At 37.9% G+C, this 17,331-nt stretch overlaps 1 protein-coding gene across 1 annotated transcript in view; it reads right to left on the minus strand.

Annotated features, from left to right (window-relative positions):
- Positions 1 to 17,331, minus strand: part of FBN2 (fibrillin 2) — a 247,755-nt gene that overhangs the window by 73,651 nt on the left and 156,773 nt on the right. Inside the window, exons 31-37 of the mRNA XM_074953067.1 lie at positions 15,107 to 15,232; positions 13,582 to 13,704; positions 11,773 to 11,895; positions 9,547 to 9,672; positions 7,474 to 7,596; positions 5,044 to 5,166; positions 264 to 425 (exon numbers count right to left, since the gene is read on the minus strand). Coding sequence (XP_074809168.1) covers positions 264 to 425; positions 5,044 to 5,166; positions 7,474 to 7,596; positions 9,547 to 9,672; positions 11,773 to 11,895; positions 13,582 to 13,704; positions 15,107 to 15,232 — 906 coding nt within the window. The remainder of the gene's footprint in view (positions 1 to 263; positions 426 to 5,043; positions 5,167 to 7,473; positions 7,597 to 9,546; positions 9,673 to 11,772; positions 11,896 to 13,581; positions 13,705 to 15,106; positions 15,233 to 17,331) is intronic.

The raw sequence follows: 17,331 nt of genomic DNA on the forward strand, positions 1-17,331 counted from the left end.
GACCTCACTGGTGCAGGAACAGGCACCGAGTCAGTGGCAGAGCTGGGAACAAAACTGAGGTCTCTTGATTCCGAGATCCATGGCCTATGCATCACCTTTGAGAAGAAGATGGAGACCTTCTTCAACAATAAGATCGTTAGAGAATAAGCTTATGAAGTAATTTGCCAGATATTTTCATAGTCTGTTTATTGTCATACACTAAATTATTGTAAGTACTTTTTCATATTAGCACCTTTTGTAAGAAAATTTTTAAAAATGCTTACTGCTGTTTACAGGGGGACAAGTCTCACAGGGGATTCCCCAGGCCTTCCCCAAAGAGCAGCAGCATGAGGAACGACTGACTCCAACGCCGATTTCAGTGTTGCAGGATAGGCTGCCATCCCCTCGGGGTCCATATTTCAGGTAACAATTGCCAACACGATTATCTACATGTAAAACACATTCAGCTATAATTGCACTTTCCAGCCTGAATGAAGAAACAATCATATTAAAGCTTGCTACTAGTGGATGGAAAGCCCCGGCTGCTGTATCTTTCTGAGTTACTGGTAAGGTAAAAAAGCTAATGCACATTAATACTCAGGGGTATCAAGAGTAATGAAGGTGATGGTCAATATAGCTGCTACTTCTTCTTAAAGGTTCTTAAACACCAGTTTGCATGTCTTCAAAATTCACAGCATATACTGGTATAGCACTTTTACTATTCCCAGTATTTTAATATGGGGAATGGAAAATTTCTTACCAAAGTTTTCTTTTTGTTAGTAGCTCCTCCCCCTTATGCTCCATGAATGGCAATGATTCTTCCCTGTGGAATTCAGAGGAGGGCCAGTGTCGCTCTTGAGGGCAGGAATACAGGACACAACCCTACCCTCCACCTCAAGCCACCAGAAGAGTGCTTCAAACTCTTTCGAAACTCTTCAACAATTGGTTATTGGCAGCAAGACAACAATCTGAAACTGCATTAATTAACTTTAAGGGAATTTTGTGTATTAGCAGTGTTCCTTTAGACTTTAAAAAAAAATTGTTACTAACTATAGCTTGGCCATTAAAACAACTAGGGTTAGTAGAATTAGGAAGGAAACTGCTAATAGAAAGAAAATTATGGTAAAAAATTTTCCATTCTGCTGCGTAGATTCTCCCCTCATTCTTCACTAAGGGGAAACAGCAAGTAGTGAATCAGAGTAGGGAAGGAAGAGATCAAACAATCATCATCATTACTATTTATTATTTCAGTAGAATAATAGACAAATGTAAATTCCCTTCATATAAATTTTATAATTTTAAATAATTTTTTGGGCATTGGCCCATGATGCACTTTACCACTAAAGGATTACTCTACGGAGAAATAGAAATCCACTTTATAGAAGTTGGTAAAAGCATTGTATGAGGATCACAATACTGTTCAGCAAATTTTCTCTGATAAGGCCGAGACTATTCCTCTTTGTGTTACCGCTAGAGACCTTGCAGATGAAGTCTTGACTGTCTCATGGAACAGTTTCCCAGATGTCTAAATAAATTGAATTTTCTGGTTCAGTCCTGTCTAGATACCAAAACTGTATCAATTACCCTAACAGACAATTCCCGTTGAATTACACTTCATTTTTAGTGCTTAAAATTTCAATCAAAGATAGTCTCAGCATCTCAGGATGAAGAATGGGCCCCTGATTCAATTGGTCTAATCTTTTCTCCAGGTGCTTTGGCTGGCATTATTGAGTCCAAAAATTAGTGCGGATTTATCAGGATGATCATGGTTCTTTTTTTCTTATTTTTGGTTTCAGATTACCCTTCACATGAACTGCCTTGCAAAACACAAGATTCTTCTCTGTCAAAGACATTATTTCCATTGCTTCTGAGAAGAGCTTTGAATTATGGCTCATCCCTGGTTTTTGTTCAGACACACCAATGGTGGTGCTGTTGAATAGAACCGGAAAGTGGTATCCTTTGAGGCAATTTGTGGACATTTTACAGCACAAACTGTGCATTTAAGAAGGATGATGCTTTCCTTTTCTTGGTCCCATAACTCCCGTTATTTGTCTTCCAGTTACACTCCCCATCCTGTAAGGCTTGCTTCCACAGTGTGTATATGTAAGAGTTCAGAATACAAATTGGGTTAGGTTGCAGCACATCCTCTGGACTCATCTGCCTGTGATGACTTGGGTTGATTTTCTGCTGTATACAGGCATACAGATAGATTCTGTGTAGCCACTGAGACTGGGGGCATTGCTCTTGCTGTAAATCACATTGACTGCCAAGAATTAATATTCTATACACTGCTGTGAAGATTTGGCCAGAATTTGAACCCTGGACCTATCATACCCAAGGTGAGAATCACACCCTTAAACCAATGAGCCATTTGGTGGCCACCAAGTAAATCTTTCTTACAGGGAATCTTTTTGACTATATTCAAAAGGTGAGAATTAAAAATATTTGTGTAGAGTACCCTCTCTCATATGGTCTATGGGATCTTTTGGGGGAAAAAACCCTTCTGAAAGGTGAACAATGTATTTTTCTGATAAGATTAGGCCTGCACTGATTTTTGCTATCTGCGCTAGTTCCCACAGTTCATGAAAATTCTAGATGTTTTCTTTAATGTTAGTTTTATCCTCCAGTTCCCATTCAGATCCTATGATGTCCTCAAAGATCAAGAGCATGGGAAACATTGTATCCAACTTTATTTGGAGAGGAAGATATTTTCCCTTAGTTTTGAGAACTTCTTCCTCTGTTTGGTCTGTTTATGGGTATTATCTTGCAGGTTATAGTATCACAGTACTTAGGTGGAGAAAGCTCTCCTGAGTGTCCACCTTTAGAGTTCATGGTATGAATCAGATAGCTAATCCTCCAGGAGAAGAGCTGCTGGAGAAGGAAAATGAGGAAGGATGATGATGATGATTTTATATTATTAGTGAATTTCTAATGAACTATTGCTTCTCCACCCCAAAGGGCTATCCTTGTTTTAAAAAGTGCTTCCCGTAGTAGCACACTGATCTAATTTTACCCATGCAAAAGGATTTCTCACTTACCCTTCTGTAATCCTACACAGGTGCAGCTGCATAGGAAATTAAGTTCTTAGGTACTTCTGGTCTGGGTACAAACTCCCTGGAGTGTTCTTTTCGCTATAACCAGCAGTCCAGACTGTTGAGGGAGGCCAGGGAGAGATTCATTCCCGCCTCTGAGAGTTGGAGCCCTTGTACCAGAAAAGTGAGGATATGTGCAATTCCCTGTCTGCTGATGCCTGAGACAGAGCTTCAAAGAAGTAGCAGACTGCAGTCAGAGTTGCTTCTTCTCTTCTCTGCACACCCAGACATGCTGCAGGCTGTGGGAGAGGCAGTGAGTCTGACAGAAAATACTGTGAAAGGTCTTTGTGCAGGAGAAAAGACCCAGCAAACGCTTCCTCAGAGTGGGAATGAAAAAGATTTAAAAACTTTGACTTTTCTCCCATTTGCTCTTTAAAGTTACAAGTTAGCTATTCAGTTGGGGGTGTTGGCTTCTGGGTTTTTTTGGGTGGTAGGGTGCACGGGGGACTCTGGAGTTACCCCTGAACAGGCTGTATAGGTCCTCCTCCCCTTTGAAAATGTTTCTGGATAAATCCTGGAGCTTTTACTCAAGTTCCCCATGCCAGAGCTGTGGTTCCAGAGGAGGGCTGAGCCCCAAAACACAGATCCAACTGAAAGCCCCGTGTTCTGGCAGATTGAGGGTCAGCTGACAACTGGCAGGGCAGGACTCACCCTCAGAAGCTTCTGAAAAGCTGCCTGACAGAAGCCTCTGGCTGAGGGAGGCCAGAGGTATCCTAGTAGAAATGTGCTGCACCAGAGGACCCAGAAGATTAGATTCTCCATGCTCCAGTGAGTCCTCTGCTCACGAGATGGAAAGGGGAACTAGATGCTGAAATTAGATTTCAACAGCTCAAAAAATGAATAAAAATTGAGTCTGGGATTTTCAAAATAAACTAGTGGAGTCAGGCAACCAAATCTGACAGAAATTCAAAGGGAGTTGGGTACCTAACTTTCTTAGGTACCTTTGAAAATCGCAGCCTGAAACTGTAAAATAAATTGGTTGGGATAAGCTGAGCTGCCAACTTATTCTGCTGGTGGCCTGGTACCCTGAGCAATGACAGTGAGCCCCTTTGAATTCTACAGGGAAAAGTAGAACGAGGGAAGAGCTGAGCAGCAGAATCCATTCCGACAGAATTTCACATTTCTTTAACAAAAGTTTTAATCAGGTTTTATTTATTTGATTTAGACCAATAGCAAACATCGTAATCATTTTTTAAAATTACTATAGATACAATTTTTTTTTAAAAAATCCCAAGACATCCCCAGAAAGCAAAGTGAAGAGGCCTTTGGTGGCATTTCCAATCTGAAAGGTTAAATGATTTGCCCAAGTTCACACAACAAGTCTGTGACACCCATTACACTAGCACCTAAACTGCTTGACTTCCAGTAAATATTGTAATCAGAAGACTGTCTTTCTATATCATGTTGCAAAGGGACAAGTAAACTTAAGCTCACTTTAAGCCAGAGTAAAGCAGAGAGAATTACACAAACTGCACTGAAGTGTGTCTTTCACAGGTTGGTTTCAATCCAAATGGCTACTACATGCAGTTCTAATTCCGATATAGGTTTAAGCACACCAGTGAGCCAAGTCCTGAAAATCTACTTCAGAGGAAGTGTACATCAGCCCCATGAGAACTCTTGGATTTAAAACTCAATTACTAAAATCAAAAACATGGGTCCATCCAGAAAATGGAATCAGTAATGAAAATAACAAACACTCTGGTATATACAAAAAAATGTATTTTAAGAAAATGGACAATGTTTATAGTATTTAAAGCTGGTAAATCTATATTTAGGAGCATGGTTTGATATCTAACATGACAGTAACAGATTCATATTTTCTGGACCAAAATCTGCCCTCATTGATTTTGAGCAGGATGCAAAACAAGGCAAAATGTGGCCCTCTATCTTTAGAAATGATCTAGTATCAGTACAAGAGGCCTCTGGATCTGCTGTCTCTTGTTCATACTTACGTGAAATAGTTTTCACTTACCCACACAACCTACTCCAGTTGGGTTCAGCTGGAAATCTGGTGGGCAGTTACACTCATACCTCCCAGGAGTATTCACACAGAGACCATTAACACAGTTAATGGGATCAGCGCACTCATCAATATCTAAAATGGGAAAGCTACATTTGTAATCTGTTGATTTAATGGAAGAACGATGTGGGGAACGATGTGAGGGTATGATTCAAATGAGAGAGAGAAAGATAAACCTCTTATTTTTAGCTGAAGTTGAAGCAATGCCATTTCTAGAAACACTCAGGAACAATTTCTACACTTGCACATTTAATTTGCATTACTTTTGTCCAGTTCTTAATTTAACCAAAATAACGTATAGCACTACATAGTAGAGCTCTGCATGGGATTGTTTTTTCAATCCTGTTTCTCCCACTTCCACACTGTTTCTTGCACTTTTATCCCACTCCCACCCGCAAAAACCATAGACCCCGTAAGAGGGACCGATTCCCTGAGGCTACTAAACAAAAAACAAAAGTGGTCAGTTAATATATAAATAGAATTCAGACACAATTTTTACAACTAAAAGAATAAAACAAATCTTGCTTAAACCATGTAAAAATACTTTAACTCCGTATAATAGACATCAAACCTCTTTCTAAACCTCACTTAAATTTAAGTATTGAAAGTTTTAAAGTGTTTTCCCGCAAATTTTTTTTTTGCCCACCTAATCCCTTCTGCAACAAAATACATTTTACCCACTCCCGCTATTATGGCAGCAGGTCCTGCAGGACCCGCAGGATCCCAGTCCCACTGGAGGCCCCTGCTATATAGCACTTTGTCCAATGGGGGAAGCAATGCATAATACCAATTTCTGCCAGAGGACATAATACAGCTTTAATTAACCAGGAAACCTGGTTAACTGGAGACTGGATAAACTAGGTTATATAATTTCTAGTACTCAGTAAATAAGGAAATGCTGGAAGTCCCAAAGTGTTTGAAAAAAAATTACAATGTTGTACGAGTTCTTTCTAATTATAGATCTCATCAAAATATTACTCTTAATATTAGTAGCATGTCTGAGAAATCCATATAAGGAGTATATCACAGTTGTATGATCGGCAAACAGAGGTTTCAAAGTAGCAGCCGTGTTAGTCTGTATCGCAAAAAGAAAAGGAGGACTTGTGGCACCTTAGAGACTAAATTTGCTTATGCTCAAATAAATTTGTTAATAATAGAGGCAATCCAAGAAAATGGAACGTAAAATAAAATGAATGAGATAGGGTCCACTCTTACTTGAAGTATCTAAGCTGTATAGAACATGACAATGTGCGAATTATACTGTTATAACAGAATGATTGTGTCTGCCGTGCACAATGGAGGGCTTTCCACACTCATTAAGTTGCACCATTGCAACACCTTTTCATATCGGACATTGTTGCTGCCTGCACCCTGCATCGCCCCCCTTTCCGCTTTTTAAAAAAAGCGTGAGTAAAAAAAGAAAATCTTTTTATTATAAAACAGTCTGGTCCAGACTTCTAAAAATAAACTGTAGAAGCTTTATCCATTCTCAGTTTTATGAAGCATTCATGTTACTCCTCCACACTTACAACAGCTCTTCCAATGCATCAAGGAACTTCCTTGTCTTCCTTCAAATCCCTCCTTAAAACTCACTTCTTTTGTTTAGTCTTTCATCATTGATCTTTTCAGAATCTGCTCCCACTCTTACCCTAATACTTAAAGTGTTTGCATTGTGTCTGTCTAAACTGGAACAGACGAGCCTCATGGACTATGTTTAATTGTATCTCTGCAAAGCACCATGTATGTTTATAGAATTATGTTCCATACATTTTAATTAATAGTGAACATTTTAAAAAAAAGTTTACTTCCTTAGTGCACATTTGTCCACATCCGGCAGTTATCAAACAGAGAACAAGTACCAGATTGAAAGAAGGATTGCTGAAACAGCTCAGCCAGGATTGAGGTCCACCACCAGAGATATTTTCTGAATCTTTATAATAAATCCAGCTGGTATCTTAATTAAATTGTATATGAATACTTAAGAACGACCATATTCATACTCTTTTATTCTTATTAAAAATGTGTGCGCGCGCGCACACACACACATGAATGTTTACACATACATGCTAACAAAAAATTCTGCTTGGGAGAAGTATGTAGGTTGAAGGAAAGGGTGACTAAGTCTGGAATATAGATGAAAGCATAGGAGAAAAACTTTTGTGTTTTTTTTGGTACTTGTTTTCTTAAATACTATTCTTTGAGTTTGAATCTTTTAATGGTACATAGTTAAAAAGAGTTTAAAAATAGTTTAAAATGTACCCATTTAGTCACCAACTGATTTTACCATGTTCATCCAGCAGGGAAAATGGAAAGATAGATGAACCGGTACATTAAACACCTCTTTGAAAGACCTGCCACATTTCTGTATGGAATTGGCTATACCTGTACAGTTTCCTCCAGTTCTATCCAGTTCATAGCCATCATCGCAGATACAGTGAAACATGCCTGGTAAGTTATTGCAGGTTCCAAAAACACAAATGTTCTGGAAGGTGCATTCATCAATATCTGAAGGAATAGAGGAAGAGCGAGTAGTTACAAATCATCATAATAGTAGTGTCCACTATCTTAAGAACAACTAAAAACACTCAAAAAACACATAAAACACTGATAGAATTTCTGGAAAAATCAGATGCACTGCTTGTATACTTTAAAAGTTAAAACATAGGAATTTTTGAGGAGTAGCTTTAAAGACACCACATCTCTTATTCCTGTCATATTTGTTATAATAATCTTCAGATATAAAGTGAACGTTCAGTATTTCTATTTGGCAAGAAAAGTTGTGCTATCAGGAATTAATCCCCCAGATTCCAAATGAAAAAGAAAGTTTTAAAATCGAAATACTATTAAATGACTTTTTAGAAATATACAAAAAAGAAAAAAGAAAAGAAAAGCACATCGTTAAACAAATACAAATTATAGGGATTGATCATTTGCCATTCTCCTAGTTTCCACATGTAGGTAAGCATGTGTGTAAAGTTCACCAAACTCCCCTTGAAAGAATGCAAAATACACCAAGTAGAGAGCAGTAGGCTAACCACTCCCTAGTTCCTGAGCTGACATACCCATAGTGTTCCAATCTTTCCAGAAACACTATGGATATGTCTACACAGCAGCTGGACGCTCACGGCTGGCCTGTGCCCGCTGACTCAGGTTCATGGGGCTCGAGCTGCGGGGCTGTTTCATTGCTATGTAGACTTCTGGGTTTGGCCCTCCCACCTCACAGGGTCCTAGAGCCCAGGCTCCAGGCCAAGCCAGGAAGTTTATACAGCAATGAAACAGCCACACAAGCCTGTGTCAGCTGGCATGGACCAGCCGCAAGTGTCTAGCTGTCATGTAGATATAACCTCCAAGAGCAAACTGGAGACATGGACATAGGCTCCACCCAGTTTCATAAACACCTGGAAAATGGAGAAGGCAAATTAATGCAAGTCCAGGCTGTTTTAATATGTCTGCACGTGTGCCCCAAGGTGAATGAAAATTGAAAATTAAAAAAAAAAAAAAATGAATTTAATTTAAATTAAATACAGGTTTATATTTTAAAATATACCTATTTAAAATTAAAGCTAAAATTGACAACCTATTTTAAGGCCTAACCTTAGTATAATTTATTAAAATAATTTAAACGGAATACAAAAATAATATTCAGTAGCACATGTTTGCTGAAAAAGTTGATTTATGTATGTATATGGGGGTCTGCATGTGCAAAATTGTGGGTGCAATTTTAGAGAATGCGTTTAAAAATCTGGCCTTAGATGTCTCTTCAAGAGGTTTATACTTTCAAAGATGTCATGAGGTTCTACTAACATGTTTGTGTTTTAAAACAAGATCTAAAAAGTTTTGGAGCACTCAGTACACAGAAATCAGTCTAGAACAGAGTCCACATACACTTCTGTTATAGTAAGTGAGAGATGACATCAGACCACTACATGGAGTGGAATCACTGTCAGCTAAAAGTTATGTCTCAGACAATAGAGTACATACGACAGAGAGAAAGCGGGTAGAAGAAAAATTCCAAAGAGAAATTTTAGGATTGTTGTAACTTAAACACAGTAGTGAACAGCACAGTTCAAATTTCCTGTATACATTTATTAAATAGAGTGGTGATCAGCATAGTTTATATTTCCTGTATAAATGTATTAAATAGAACAGTGGTCAGCAGAGTTTTTCCACAAACTGTTCACTTAGACAAAAACAAGAGAAATGAATAAGGAAAACAAACTTGTTGAGCCAAACCTCTACTCCAGGTTTCTTGGCTCAAGACCAGGAAAACTTCATAAGAGATGAAAGCTACCTTCACCATAATTCATGCAGCAACATAATCCTTGCTGGAGAAGCATATGAAGCATGTTATGTGTATTCTGCTTCCAGGCTGAGGTTCTTCCAGCACTTCTTGTGGTTTCCTTCAGAGCAGCCAATCCAAACTCAGAAAACAAGGTTGAAGTACTGGTAACTTACCTTGGCAAGATTTGCTGTCTGAAGCTGGAGTGAATCCCATTTCACACTCACATCGATATGCACCAGGGACATTCAGGCACTGTCCATTCTCACACAGATTAACATTTTCTGCACACTCATCAATATCTGCAGGAGAAGAGGTAAGCAGCCATTAAATTTCTGTGATGTATTTTATAATCCAAGTGTGAGTCTGTTTCTTCCCATTCATCATTCAAATAAATTCTCTTCAACATTTGTTGATATAAAGCAAAGCATATACACCATTCAAAGACAGAATATAAAAGAATGTAGAAAAACAAAAGGTAACAACTATTTCCAATATCTTTTACCCCATTGGGTCTCCATGTACTCACATTTTCATTAACAGATTTTCCCATACAGTATCTAATTTTGAACCAATGTAAGTTTTCCAGACCCAATAGTGGCAAGTTCTGACAAACAATAAGGTGGATATTTTATTTCTGAAGTCATAAACGTGTATCATAAAATACACTGATGAAATATTTATTCAGATAAGACACTTCTAGAGGCAAATTTTCAAAATGAAAAATCTCTATTTATGCAAATGTAAATTGTCTTTTCCACACAATTTTTTAACCCTATTAACTGTGTGAGCAAATGATACGTACACAAGCACTCTTGCATATACAAACTGAATACCAGCGGGGTCTGTGGGTTTAAACGATCATTTCAGGGCATATATCATAGTACGCTAATTTTTGCAGGTGTTCTTTCAATATCTGGCCTTTAAAATGTTGCTGTTTTGCTAGCATCATTTAGCTTTACAAACATTTCAGATATATCGGAATGTTGCTCAAGAGTGCAGTCAGTGTAACCACATGGAAAATGACTCAGATCACCCAGACTCAGTAATCCCAGATACTAAATCCGACTTATTCGTTCTATTCATTAATGCTTAGCTCTCAAAATTATGAAAACAAAATATTAAAATACTAGGTTTTTAAAATATATGAGAATGACCCAGAATAAAGCATATAAACAGAAAGGGGGGAACATTGATTTAAAACCACATGTTTACCAACTACAACTACATCTACTACAATTAAAAGAATATTTTAATGATTTTGCACTTATGAAGTCAACAACTGACCATAATAAACAGAAAGAAGACAGTGTCTATTTAGGATGGAAGTAAATTTGGGTCTATATTTAGGTTAGTTGAAAAGTATAGCATGCAGTAACATTACTTTCTAGCCGTTATAGCATATTCTACACATCACAGAATCATGGGACTGGAAAGGAGCTCGAGATGTCATCTAGTCCAGTCCCCTGCACTCATGGCAGGACAAAATACGCTAGTACTTAAAAGAAAACAGATGTTACTGCAGGTCTATATTATGCATGGAAGGGGTGACAAAACTGTAATCATGCAAACATAGAATCTCATCAGTGTTTATATATAAAATCAGGATAATCTTCAATACTTCAGATGATTTTCAGTTACCATATGAGAAAAAGTTCATTCTTAAAACAGAAATTCAAAGGCAACTATTAGCAAATGCAAAGGAACAAACATGATATATTTTTCAATTCTAACCTGACTTAAAAAAAACCTTTTCATATGATAATCATCAAATCCTCCCCATACTGGCATATTGAAGAGAGAACAGATGCTGCCCTCCGCAGCCCCTGCTACAGGGATCCTGCCAACAGGGACAGGATGAGTAATGGGGAGCTGGAGCTGTGTGTGCTCCTGGCTAGAGAGTTTACTGGTGACAGCAGGCTGATGGGCGGGGAGGAGGAGGAGGGTAGGGTAGACAAGAACACTAGCCAATCAGCCACCTGAAGATTTGGTACACAAGCTGAAGTGAGAGCCAGGAGTCTCTATTAGTGTAACGCCAACAGACCGCAGTCATTGACAGGCAGGATCGAACCGGGAACTTAGAGCATGAGCCTCTACTGCATGAGCTAAAAGCCAACTGGCTATTAGTTAAGGCTGTAGAGCAGACTCATTTTATCTCTCTCTTTACGTGGTCTCAGTGCCACTAGATGGGACAGAACACCACACGCAGGAGGTATGTGGGTCACACTAGCAAGTTTCTTGAATGATCTGGAGGGATCTTGACCTGCATCTTGTATGGCAGAGGCTCTTACAATCTTCTCTCTACCTTTGGGAGTTAGTCCTAATTTTGCAAAGCTTCTAAAAAATGGAAAAAAATCAGTATCCACACTACCCTTACAGGAAATTTCTTAGATCTTCCTTACCAGAACAAGTGAATCCATCTCCAGTGAATCCCTCAGCACAGGCACAACGGTACGACCCAGGAGTGTTCACACATTGAGCATTCACACTACATTTGTGGGTTCCATTAGAACATTCATCAAGATCTGTACAGCAGAAGAAAACCAAGACATTAGAAAGAGTAAAACTGTATATTTATAGCAGGTAATATGCTGCACGCGCAATTAATCTGTTAGCTGATACACAGCAAAAACCACAAAGTTGATTACTATAGCCAGGAGGGCACCTGTACCAATGCTGTACACCAGTAGGAGATACTTGGTTAATATACAATTGATTTAATTTAAAATTTTCCTCTTACAATAAAGTTTATATGCATGAATGAAGTGGTTCCAAGCACAAGCTACTGCAGTTCAAATGACACATACCCTAAATAACTTGAATTTTGGTACTTTGTTAGAGAAGTTGGAATCAAAACAGTGCTTAAAACCTGGAGAATGCTGCATACGTGCTACTAAACTAACACTACACCATGCTACAGGTACTGACTCCTACTAACTATTTACACTAACAAAGTCCCAGCCAGTAGCTGTGACACAGGTAATAAACCATGAGCTCTGACTTAGGCTACCGGCAGTAAGGAGGAACTAAGGGGAGTCAGGGCGGCACTGCTGTTACATAGGGAGGGGCCTTGAGGAGGAGCAGGGTATGTGCCACCTTGGTGGGAACTGCTGCAGGAAAAAAGTATCTGGCTAGTGGAGCACACATCTGCAACTCAAAGAACAACAATTCTTTCTGATGCAATGAAACCTCAGACAATAATTTGCACAAAAAAGCTTGCAGGGGAGAGGCTTTCCCTTCTTCTCAGTAATGGCTTAACCGTAGTGAGCTTTCGGGGCAGTTTTACAAAGGTATTTAGCCACCGTAAGACACTGATAGTCACCTGAGCAAGATTTACAAAAGCACCTATGCGGGTGAAAATCAGTGGAATTTAGGCGCCTAATTCATTAAGGGGCTTCTATAAATCAGACTTAGTGCTTATCTGCATCCACTGATGCCTAATACCTTTGTAAATCTAGCATGTAGTGCTGTCTTATAATAGTAAGAGCTATCTTTTAAATAAAGAATAAAATAAAATAATACCTAGTTCTTATACAGCAATTTTCACCCATAAATCTTAAAGTGCTTTGCAAAAAAGAGGCCAGTACCATTAGCCTCATTTTACAGGTGGGGAAACTGATGCACAGAGAACTGAAGTGACTTGCCCAAGATGACTCAGCACCAGTGGCAGAGACAGAAAAAGAACAATAAGAGATGGGTTTTAAGTTTCCTTTCACTTATAGAAACTGATCTTCTTTGAGTCACTGGTCCAGAATCTCACAACATTTTGTTTCTTCCATTTGTTTTTAATGAACTTAACGTTTTACACATCTTGACATTTACTCGTAAGCTTTGGAAAAAATATTAAATTCATCTTCCAGTCTATAATTGATTGAATTTAGCTTACAAATGCTGGACATGCATCAAAAGATGTCTGCACTAAAGTGTTCCATTTCTTTCCAATATTGTAAGCCAACATAAGTATTCTGACTTGAATAATTTCATATTAAGTTGTTTAAAGTAAACTGCTAGACAGACAAGAGTTTGTGATGAAAGCAAACTTTTTTCTTCACAGAACAAAAAATAAATAAATGAAATACAAGAATCCTATTTCTCTATCTGCCCATAGATCTTTACATGTGAAGGAATAAAATGATTTTTTTCAAACAGTCAAGTAAGTCCAATTTAAAAACTTTTCAGCCAAACAAATGCATCAGTAATTACACACTCACCAATACATTTAATGCCATTCCCCATCCATCCCTCTCTGCAGCTGCATTTGAAGCTTCCTGGGACATTAACACATGAGGCATGCATGTCGCAGTTGTGGGCACCAATCTCACACTCATCCACATCTAACAAGGCAAAAAAAAATTGATCAATAAAAGTTCAATGCCAAGGCTACTGGAAATTTGACTTGTGATGTTTTTCCAACATACTGCATATGTCGGTTGCATAGTTTCAAAATAAAAATACTGTATAATGATTTAAGCAGGTTGTTTTATATTTATAGCTTGTGTTACTGGAAAGTATATAGTCTATTTTATTTCCAGGTTTTTCTTTATCTGCAAATACATATTAAAACTGGGTTTATTATTTCCTACAATATCAGGTTTTTATTTGATATTCATGTAATCTTACACAAATGTTATTTATTTGTGTTTGTTTAAAAACGTGCCCATCAGAGCTCTGAGCATACATGCAAATCTTATTCATAAAAAGGATTTGACAATTATGCAAAAAATCCCAAAAGACCAAGTTATAGGAAAAAAAATATTTAGTTCCTGGAAGTGGGTGACGGCTGTGGAATATACAGAAAAGTATTTACTACACTCCGCTAGAAAAAAAGAGATAAAAATATGTAAAATGGTCCCTATTAATAGCACTTGTGAGGATCTAAGACCATATGTTACTCTTGTTAGACTCAAATAATTGATAAATAGGAGAAAAACAAATATCTTTAAAAACAGAAATCATTCAAATATAACAAAAATGTACATTCCAGAAGATCTCTGTTTCTCAGTTTTATATATACCATAATATTGTCAGTCTTGCATACTACAATAAAACCAAACATTGCAAAAAACAGTAAGCAAAAGAGCAAACTGAAATTTCTATTTGATACAATAACTCAGGGAAACCCTCCTCTTTTGTGATCAAAACTTTGCTTCCATTTAGTATCTATTGCCAACTTTCCTAAGAAGTACAGTTTTGGAGATATCCAGTTGCCTGCTGTGCAGCTATGGACAGCCTCATTTGCAGTAGAAAGGATTATGTTTAGCAGCAGAAAAATGGAGGGTAAGATGGGTGGGTGTCATGGAAGCCTCCGGCATGACAATGCATAGACAGTAGGATGAGAGTCATTAGGCTGAAATAGCATCCATCAAGCAGTGTAGCATAGTAGCTGCTCTGTGGCCAGGGGAAGGATTTTCTTCCACTACTGGATTTGTAGAATATGAGCCTGTTTTACTTTAATTCTGTACAGTTGCTAGGATGGTTCAACAAAGGACTGCATGTAGTTTCACTTTCTGTTCTTTACGGTCTTTTATTCTCTCTCCTTTTACCTTATTCTTGCTATTTAGATTTACTTGATGTAGAATTCTTCTCTAAAACTAATGCATGTATGCATCTCAGAAATATACATACACATATATATGAAATCCATCTAGGAGCTGCCCACTGTGACAAAGACTAAAACTTTGAAGATAAAATATAACAATTATAATGCATAACACAAATGCTGGAAATATTCTGTACCTGTGCATCCAGTTGTTCCCTTCTTGACTGAATATCCTAGCTGACAGTGGCAAATGAAGGATCCCTTGGTGTTCTCACACTCTCCAAACATACAGATGTTGGAATTCAAGTCACATTCATTCACATCTGCAGATATAGTTTAATTATTACTTGAATATTACAGCCATTTAAGAGCATTATCTATTTTGGGGAAATATTTTCACCCTTCAGGTGAATTTAATCAAAGTCAGAAGTAATCAATAATTCTATTAGTAAAATATTCAAGGTTTACTTGAGATTTGACAGGTAATATTAGTCTTCAACACACTACGTTTCAACCGTTCCTCACTTCATTTCTGCAATTCTCTAAAGAGGTAGAGATGATACTCTTGCACAATTACATTAGCATTTTCAAAATGGATAAAAGAGTTGAATATTTAACTATGAAGTTTATTATTTGTTAAAAGAATAATGTAAAATCAATTTAAAAACACTCAGACATGAACATCATACTGTAAGAGTGCTATTAAGACTTTCTTCCAGAGAACAATTTATGTAACAAATGTAGCCCTATTTGTAGTCTTGAATTATCTGCAAACTGACTTCAATTTTCACAGGTTTCTTCATCATTTAAAATTTTGATGAATGACATATGTGAGAATGTATTTTAGGCCTCAGAGTGTCACCAGAAAAAATAAAACTAAAATAATAATTGAAACATAAGTAAAATCTAAATGAAAGCATTTACCCCTGATTAAAATGTGGCTTATAACTATAAGGTACAGCAAATCCTCTATATTAGGACAAGCATTAAAATCAGGTAAATGGCGAACAGTCAAATGAGGAAATTCATAAAGATGCCGTGATTCATATTACTAAACAATTCAGTAATGTTAGGGGAGATGGAACTTTCCAAATATATTGCCCAATATTTTTATACCTCCTTTTAAATGAAATGGTAACACTAGGGTACGCCAATGAAGAGAATTACTATGGTGAGAATAAAAAGGCATTGCTGGTGATTTCTCTGTTTTCATTTTGAAAGAAATAAAATAAGTATAAATTACAATAGGCACAATTTTAAATAGGGGTGGTGGGAGGGAAGTTGGAAGTGAACTGGCCCGTAAGATTTCCAGGGGTTTTCAGATGTATCCCTGTAGTTCTGATCTGTTGGGACTTCAATGCAGGACTTCTTCTGCATTTTCCAGGGTCTCAGTGGAGGAGTCCCAATCAGAGAGGATTGAAGAGGGGGCCCTAATATGTCTAGGGAACTCCCATGGGTTGGGAGCAGTTGTGGCAAAGGTTTCCTATTTGGTCTTCATAAAGGGTTTCCACATAGATTTAATACCTGGTTAGGTTTCAGTCCCTTTCTTCAGTGACCTGTTTATTGTTTTCCCAAGCAAAGGGAGAAAAGTATACAAAAAGCAGTACTAGCAACCATCTGGTTAAGGGTTCAGACTGGGGGGTCCTATGGCAGCTGCTAGGAGGGCCCTTTCCAACCCAGAGTGGCTCCATGGGGCCAGCGTGCAGTCTCCAGTTCTGTTTGCCAGAGATTATCCTCTCTCCTGACTCTCCCCACGCCCCCCTCATGGCTGAGCTCTCCTTTATATTCCAGATGAGAGTGTGGGACAATCCTGAGGTGTGGACCAGCTGCATCATCTGATTCCCAGCACCTGTCTGTGTGGCTTCTCTCTGGGGTAGGGTCAGCTGCTCCCTGCCTACCTCCTGGGTTATTAAAGGAGCAGATCGCCCTGTTATAGAGCTATTGTCACTGATACTTTTCATCTATTTTCCTCTCTCGGAAGGCTAGCATATGTATAAAATGAAGGCTACTAAGACTCTGCATATCAAAACACGCCATCACGATCTTCCTTATTGTTACAATTCAATCAAACTGAATAAATAAATTCACTACAAAATCCCTCATGATTGCTTAGTATAAGTTTCAGTAGTTCAGTTAATGGAATACATAGGCAAGCTTAACTCCAGCATCACCTAAATTTTAAGTGCATAACTTTGTACCCTTAAATCTTCACAGGTTTTCTGTATGTAATTTATGAACGTGTGTATTCCCCCCGCCCCACCTTCCTATCAAAAAAACTGGAAAGAACTGTTAAAACAGAGTTAAATTTGAGAGTATACATCAGTAATTTAAGGGTAAAAAAATTAAGGGATGATGTAATTATCCCAAACCAAGCATTACAAACCCAGGAAGTTCAGCGTTAAGGTTACACTTTCAGGAAATT

This window comes from Natator depressus, chromosome 5 (assembly GCF_965152275.1).
Source record: "Natator depressus isolate rNatDep1 chromosome 5, rNatDep2.hap1, whole genome shotgun sequence".
NCBI classification, from domain to species: Eukaryota; Metazoa; Chordata; order Testudines; family Cheloniidae; genus Natator; species Natator depressus.